The sequence below is a fragment of the Zea mays genome, chromosome 3 (assembly GCF_902167145.1).
Source record: "Zea mays cultivar B73 chromosome 3, Zm-B73-REFERENCE-NAM-5.0, whole genome shotgun sequence".
NCBI classification, from domain to species: Eukaryota; Viridiplantae; Streptophyta; class Magnoliopsida; order Poales; family Poaceae; genus Zea; species Zea mays.
In genome coordinates this window covers 196,692,239-196,700,817 of record NC_050098.1, presented here as the reverse complement: position 1 = coordinate 196,700,817, position 8,579 = coordinate 196,692,239, and the positions used below count along the sequence as shown (strand labels likewise).

Genomic DNA, 8,579 nt, shown 5'->3' with positions numbered 1-8,579 from the left:
CAACATAAGAAATGTCCGAGAAAACCCCAGAAAAATGTCTGAAAGAATAATAACTTGATGTTTTATGAAAAATGACTTAATATTTAATAGAATGACTTAATGTTGCTTGGAATGAATTAATGTGGCTAGAAACGAGTCGCACGGAGCGGAGCCGCGCAGACACGAGCCACGTGGGCGCAAGCCATGCGGGGGCGGTGCGCGTGGTCGGACGCCAGGGTGGTCCAGGTGAAACCCTAGATGATGAATAGAGCGTGTGGTTTTCAGCGTAAAACGTAAACCAAAACAACGTAAATGCATACAAATATTAGCGTAAATCGTAGATCTGTTTCGTAACGACGAATGTGGTCTGAAATTATGGCGCGAAAATCACGCACGGGTTTTGGCACGGGCGGATTCCAGCGTGGGTACAAATTTTAGCGTAAATCGTCTATCTGTTTCGTAACAACGAATGTGACCCGAATGTATCTCTCTCCACACGATGTTGTCGTAAAACACAACAATAAATATTGTAAATTGATGTAAACCACATCAATAAATGTTATAAATAGACACTTAATATTTACGAGAATAATTTAATGTTGATTGGAATGGTTCACTGTGATATTACTAGCATTGAACTAAAAAATCCTGCAAATAACGGCTCAGCAACCACTAGCCAGTCATATGGTCGAGTACTCAATCAAACCGCTTATGAGGAACAAGAAACTTTACCGGTTATCAATTTATAGGAAAAAAGGGGAATAAGAAATTGGTGTTCCATCTACGAGATTCAGGGTCTGTTTGGTTGGGCTGTGGCTGTGAAAAAAGTTGCTGTGGGCTGTGAGCTGTGGAAAAAGCTGCTGTAGGCTGTGAGCCGTTAAAAAGCTAAAAACCGTTTGGTGGAAACCACTAAAAATCGTTAAAAGTTCTTCGATATATGTTTTCATAGTTTCATCCGAAAAGTCACTAAAAGCAGGTTCAGGGGTGCTTTCAGATTTGCACTGTGAGAAAGTCAGCTTTTAAAAAAAGCTGCTTCCTGGATCCAGCCCTTTGGTTGGCTTTTGGCTTTTAGGGGGCAAAAGCCAAAAGCCAAAAGTCAAACCAAACACACCCTCATACACTCAACTCCCTAATAGTCTAGAATCATTGGCTAAATAGCACTTAGGTTCAAAAGGCTCAAAAGCGCATGACGGACAAATCACATAGATCCACGACGTTCCGAGCTCCCGGAGTCCCGGTTCACCAAGCCCTTGCTCTCTGACTTGCGGGCCCACCATTGACTAACTATCGTCCCCACCAAACACCCTCCGTCCACCTCGTCCTGCTAACCCAAACGAACGTGCCTCTCACTAGTCAGTCTCTCCCCCACCCGTCCCTCCCGATCCTCTCTTGGATCTCGCCGCGCGCCCGAAGGCGAGCGGGGCCGCGATGCCTGCGGCGGCCGTTCCCGGAGGCGGTGGCGCCGCCGACGCCGAGGAGCTGTTCCGCACCAAGCGCATCCCGGAGATTCGTGCGGCTGAGGGCGCCACCCGACGCGAGATCTCCGCCAAGGAGGAGGAGCTCAGACAGCTCGTCGGGCGCAGCTACCGCGACCTGCTCGACTCCGCGGACTCCATCCTCCTCATCAAGCAGTCCTCCGATGTCATATCCGACAACCTCGCCCGCATCTCTGGCTCCTTGTCGTCGCTCTCGCCGCCCCATGAACCCTCTCCCGCCGTAAGCGCCGCCTCGCCGTCTCCGTCTGCTGGAGGGCGCGCGAGGCTGTACTCGCTGGCCGCGCGCGCCAAGTACCTTGTTGACACGCCGGAGCACATATGGGGTCGGCTCGATGAGGGCCTGCTCCTTGAGGCGGCGGGGCGGTACCTTCGGGCGCAGGTCGTACACGGGCGGCTCTCCCGCGACGCCACGGCCGCCGCGCGGTTCCCTCTCCTCGCGCACCAGGCGCAGCTCGTGGAGGCGTTCCGGCCGCAGATCTCCCAGCGCGCGCGCGAGCGCCTCGCCGACCGCCGCCTCCCCGTAGCGGCCCACGCTGACGCGCTTGCCGCCGTGGCCGCTATTGACTCCCCCTCGCTTGCCCCGGCCCAGGCTCTCCTCCTCTTCCTCACCTCGCGCCGCGCTTGGATCTCCCAAGCCCTAGCTGGGCTCGCCTCGGATCTGTCATCATACACCTCTGTGCTGTGCGATATCGCGAGGATCGTGCGGATCACGCTTGGCCACGTTGGACAGTTGTTTGTGCCTGCACTCAGTGATATGCCGTTGTTCTTCAAGACGGTGCTTGAGAAGACGCCGCCTGAGCAGTTGTTCGGTGGCATTCCGGACCCTGATGATGAAGCACGGTTGTGGAAGGAGCACATGAACCAGCTTGAGGCTACAATGGTGCTGCTCGAGGCAGATGCCATTGCAGGGGCCTGTACGGATTGGCTCAAGGAATGTTGCACTAAAATTTTTGGTGTGATTGCTGGTGAGCAGAAGTTGGTTGATGCCATTGGGAGTGGGGAGCTGCTTGGATCAGTGCAAAGGCTTGTACGTGAAGCACTAGATGGGAGGGACGGATTGGAGGGAAGTTTGGAGCAGTGGCTGAAGAGCGTCTTTGGGTCAGATATTGAGTCGCCATGGGATCAGATCCATGGGTTGATCTTGAAGGACGGCAAAGATATTTTTGAGGATTGGATGGAGGAAGCATTTGTGCGACGGATGAAGGACATTGTGCATTCAGAGCTTGATAGATTGGGTGCTAGTGTTAACGTGAAGGAATTAGTTCATGCTATTGGTGCCAATGCTGATCCAAAGGATGCTGGAGATTTTCTTGCCTACCTGCGGAAATCTTCTAAGGGTGGTGGTTTCTGGTTCTCAGAGTCTAAGATAAAGAAAGGCGGAGTTTTGGCACACTTGAAACCAATTGCTGATGAAAATGATTTCCATAGTTGCCTAACATTGTATTTTGGGCCAGAAGTTAGTCGGATCAGGAGTGCAATTGACAGTAAATGCAAGAATATCCTGGATGATCTGTTAAGCTTTGTGGAGTCACATAATTCAGCCCCAAGGCTGAAGGAGTTGGTGCCATACCTCCAGGAGAAATGCTACAGGACCATCTCGGGAGTATTGAAAGAATTAGAAGCTGAGCTCAGAAAGCTTTCTGCTCTGTTGGGAACCAAAAAGGAGGGTAACGACATACCTGCAGCTTCTATTATAGCGGAGAGGTCTCTCTTCATTGGTCGAATCTTGTTTGCCCTGAGATACTATTCAAGTCATGTACCCCTGATACTAGGTTCCCCAAGGGAGTGGGTAAAGGAGGCTGGTGGTGCAGCATTTGCCAGGCTATCATCACCTACACCAAGACATTCAAGGGCATCTTTCGATTCTTTAGTACCTTTTACATCGAGAAGGCGCACATTTGACAGTCCCAAGAGTCCTGGAAGGCAATTCTCGGATAGCCCCAGAAGACAAACTATTGCTGCTGCAGTATCTTTGTTTGGAGCTGATGATAGATCCAATCCTAGACTTGATGAACTCAATAAGACCATGCAGTCACTTTGCATCATGGCTCATAATGTATGGATAACATGGGTGTCCACCGAATTATCTCACATTCTTTCATATGATATCAGCAAAGATGATTCACTATCCTCTTCGACTCCTTTGAGGGTACACCTCTGAACCTGCTCGCAGTTCCGATATCTTTTAGTGTATAGTACATTGTAGTTTTTGAATATACATGACTGCATTTTATTTGGTTTGGAAAACTTAAGTAGATTCACATGTATAATAACCTAGCATATAGGACCATCTCTGAACAGGTTGAGGGCAATATGTGTTTGTACCTTACCTAGAGAGAGACTAGGTGAATTAAGGAAAATTGTGGGTAGGTGTACAATGTCCTTCTTGAGGCCTTATGAAGAACACTAACTTTGGACATAATATCTCATATAAGATTTCGAGAGTGATTGAGGAGCTAGAAATAATATTTAAAAGGAAGCAGGGACTATGTGTTTGGTTTTCACCATTGGGCATAGTGCAATTGCCGCTTATCCTGCCTAGGTGCCTGCTTATCAATAATCAGACACTTAGCATCACTTACATAAACTGGCCTAATCCAAGCACTAAATTTTGCTACTTTACCCAGAGCTTTCAAGCTATTTAGTGTACAAAACAAATATTATTTCGTTTTATTGTAGATACAGAATTCTAATTGCTTTAGTTGTGTGGTTTGGTTGCATTGCTAGGGCTGGGAAGTCACTGTAATTAAACAAGATGAAACAACTGAGGGTCCCTTGGAGATGCAAATAGCTCTTCCATCGATGCCTTCATTGTACATCATATCATTTCTTTATCAAGCATGTTTGGAGATTCATAAGGTTGGAGGGCACATCCTGTACAGGATTATTTTGCACAATTTTGCATGGGAGCTACTGCAGAAGGTATGTCCCTGTTACAAGTTCACAGTCATGATGCATTGGACTCAAAATCGAAGTATTTTATATAAACTTCTAGCCAAGAATCCAGAGTTGATTCTTTGTTTTTTTCTTCTGTAATTAAGCTGCTCCTTAGATCTGCACAAACCACAAAAATCTTCTCTGTTAGTTTTATTTGGCACACTTGGTTTTTTCATGCATTACAACTTTCTTTGTGTTTTCTTTATCCATGGACTCAGCATGGAGAATGTTGGAATTACTTAGAGATATTTGACATCACAAAGATAGTAACAGTGACACATCTGATGGATTTTTTTTTGGCCTGTCCTGTTTAGTGCTAGGAAAGTATAATTCATGTTTCTCATTTTCTCCAGTATGGGAAGAGATTCTCAGTCAAACTATTGCAACTTAAGAAAGATTCCTTTGTTTTCTAAAATAGTAACCAGTCTTCAATTTAGGTGTATTGAGACTGGAACTAGTGCCACATCTAGATTGTTTCTTTAGATGACCTAGTCGCTGCCTGTTTCATCAAAGTTGTCTCAAACTGTACTGATGATGATTTCATATGAGCCTGGCAGTATGCCTTTCAAGAAATGTGATTCATTGGTCCAGCTCTTAAATATATGCAGGTTGTCAACATTTATGAAAAATTTCTTTCATGTGTTGAATCTGGGAATTCTACGGTTTCAGAGAAAGGAATTCTGCAAATACTGCTAGACTTGCGTTTCGTTGGTGATGTCCTATCAGGAGGTAAAAGTTCTTCCACCAACAGTCCTGAAATGCAGACAAAACAGGATTTTTTGCCAAGCGCCGTCACCAAGACTTCCTTCAGGAGAAAACAGTCACAATTACAGGCAGACTCAGCTGTCATAGAGCCTATAAACAAGTTAGTCAACAGGCTCTCACAGAGATTGGATCCTATAGACTGGGCCACGTAAGATATTTTTCTAATTTAAATTGTTACCTGTCATGTTATTAAATTATGTAACAAATAAACTGCAGACTCTGTTTTGCATTCCTCCCAACTGAAACCTGTGTCTTTAAATAGGTATGAACCTTACCTGTGGGAGAATGAGAAGCAATCTTACAAGCGTTATGTTGTTCTTTTTGGTTTTTTGGTCCAATTGAATCACAAGTACACTAGTACTGTACAAAAATTACCAACAAAATCAAATACAGATTCAAATATCATGAGGTGCTCTCAGGTTCCAAGATTCAAGTACCTACCAATCAGGTAAATGATCTGTCATGTGTAAATAACTAAATTATGAATTTATATATTGCCAAGTGCATGTCCCATCAGGTGATTTTGAAAGGTGTTTTTGACTTAGTTTTGTGCTCAAACCAACCTGTCAGCAGTGTACCTACCATTGCAATCAGCAGATATAATTATGATATGTTTTTTTTTGCTTGACAACATTTGTTGACAACACATCCATAGATGCTTGTAAAACCTGATGTATTTCTATGCCATAATTTTGGATCATATAATGGCCAACTTCATAGCATTCTGCAAAAGGTCATCTGCTAACTGTCATGGATATTTTGGCCTTGGTGGTCTGGAGCATCTGGAAGCAGAGAAATGACTTAATCTTCAGGAATATTGTTCCCTCTTTTTCCTCTTGGTGGAGTTGCTTCAACGACATGCTGAAGCTGCAAATGCTTAGATTTAGCAGCTCTCTTAAATCCAGGGTTGCTTTATGGCTAAACTCTCGATAGCTTTACCCCTCTCTACCCTTTTTATTTGTTTCTTTAAATCTGTCGCACTTGTATTTTTGTCATCCTTTTTTATTAAATAAAATCGTGCTGTAGGGGTTTACCCTACAGCCTTTCACCGAAAAAAAAAGAAAACATTAGCGGGATATATAATATTACATCTTCAGTGTTCAATCCTTACAAGTGATATTACTTGTAACTTTGGATAACACTTTATACCCTATTATGGTGTACTATATGGATGGCTAGGTAGTAGTAAATGACAAGATGAACAGTTAAATGGACATTCTTATCTTTGTTTTCCTTTTTTCCATTTAGCAATCTATGTTAGTGTTCGGATATTCTTTTGGGGATTTCAGATGGCTTGTGGAGAATATACTCTTTTTTTAGATTCTGATATGTTCCTTTTTTGTCATCTTGCCTACAGTGCCCCGGTTATATCATCAAGATCACACAAATCGTCACTACAGTCGCCGTCTAGTGACTCCACATCGAAAAATACTTGGAAATCCTATTCAAATGGAGATGGATCTAGTACACCAGATTTTGATGATAATGCAAGTCTTGTTGGTGCTGCTCCGTTGCTTAAGTCATTTGTTACCCAGGTGAGCAACTGACTACAAGTTTATTGATTGTTAGCTTCAATTCTAGCCTAAACAAGCAAACACTACCTGCGTTCTGTATAACATTAATTTATCCATCAAAATTCGTTCTGCCTGGCCGAGGAAATTTTCCATTAGCATGGTATGAAATACTTGCAGAATTAGCCTTGGAAACAGCGAAAATTTATGAGCACTGACTGATTCATATTTTGTGACTGTTGCTAGCACATTTTTTTTGAGGCAACTATGTCTTGTTTTCTATTAATTTTTCATTTAATCCTAGATCTGTGGGAACTAGAAGACATTTTTCTTTCTTTGCACAAAAGGCAAATCAAGACATTTTATCTTTTTACATGTTTTTTTGTCTATCCCTTTTACAAATCTTATAATTGATACAGCCTATAATCGTTTTACCTTTTTAAGTGAATTCAAATATTGAGCAAGATATCTTCATGTCATTTGTCAGGTGGGGAGCAAATTTGGGGAGAACACATCGAGATGGGGGTCCATGCTCTCTGACGGGCAGGTTGGTAAGCTAAGTGACATCCTTCCTGGACCAGCAGCTGGGTTTTTCTCTTCTTTCACATCTGGAGCTCGATATGATTCATAGTAATTGCACCATGACCCTTGATCTTTAACCCTTACTATGCGTCGTATGGAAACCCACATGTGTCATCAAGAGAACAGAAGAACTGTTGGCAGGTGTAGTATGCCTTTGGAAATCTGTTGCTCACAGAATGATTCCACAATGCTGGTCCCGTGTTGCTTGGCATATCCTGCCGCGCTTCTTCACATCTTATTGTGACTAGACAGTGTCATGGAGAAATTCAGGAAATTATGATGGAAAAGATGAGATTTATTCTGTATCGGCTGCCCACAGGTGAATGAGTGGTTAGGGAAATCAAAAGTTTGGTTTCACCGTATTTCCTGCTTGCAAATTGACTTGGTACATAGGACAGAGAAGTGCAACTCGCCGCGGATGCCTGCCTCACTTTTTTGGGGGGAATCATGTTGTGGATACACGGCACTTGAAGTTGTGAAAAGAATTTTGAGGTTCCATTCTTTCTTTCTTATCTTTGGCTCGGCGAGTTGACTGATTTTCTCATCGGAACATTGCCGGAACTGTGAGGTTGCGGTTTTACCATGTAGGGAAATTTGCAGAATGTGTACACTGGAAATATAGGAATAATAAAAGTCTGTATCATGCATTCAGAAAACCTGCGTTCATGTCCATTCAGCACAATGCAGCGCTCAAGGGCCTGTTTGGTTGGCATGCTGCTTGCCATGGCCTTTCTGTATTTGTTTACATGTGTGGGTTTAAGTTGTTACAGCAGGTATAGTTGCTGATTTTATACGTGCCTCATTAGAGCAGAAATTATTATAGCAAAACAAGCATCTAAGCAGGACCGCAGAAAATTTGGCTGGCATAAGGCTTTGATTGGTTCCTCGCATCTCCTTTATCATGGCAGTTTTGGTTGTATGTATCGACCGACGCCGACGCCTGTATGCTGTATGTATGTCTTATTTAGTGTACTATACTGGCCTGTTGGATGTGCCCAGACACAGGATGAGCTTTACTGTCACCGGTGAACCTAGCTCTCTGGTTGGATGCGCCGCGTCTCAAGCAAAAAAATGCTAGGCCTGGGCTCAGGGGAAGGGTCATTTTCACACGGCCATTGCGAGTTGTAAGTGCAGGTGCAGGGCCACCAAGGCCCTGTTTGGTTTTAGGGGCTAATTTTTAGTTCCTCCATTTTATTCCACTTTAGTCCCTAAATTGTCCAATACGAAAACTAAAATAAAGTTGTAGTTTCTGTATTTGATAATTTATGAACTAAAGTGGAATAAAATTAAGGGACTAAAAATTAGTCCC

The 8,579-nt window shown here is 43.7% G+C and overlaps 1 protein-coding gene across 1 annotated transcript; it reads left to right on the top strand.

Moving 5' to 3' along the window:
- Positions 1–1,349: 1,349 nt before the first annotated feature.
- On the top strand, positions 1,350–8,060 carry LOC100279781 (uncharacterized). Its single transcript, NM_001152739.1, has 6 exons — positions 1,350–3,624; positions 4,203–4,397; positions 5,021–5,325; positions 5,440–5,625; positions 6,535–6,712; positions 7,176–8,060. Exons 1-6 carry the CDS (start codon positions 1,408–1,410, stop codon positions 7,317–7,319), a joined length of 3,225 nt encoding a protein of 1,074 aa, NP_001146211.1. The 5' UTR covers positions 1,350–1,407; the 3' UTR covers positions 7,320–8,060.
- Positions 8,061–8,579: the final 519 nt, after the last annotated feature.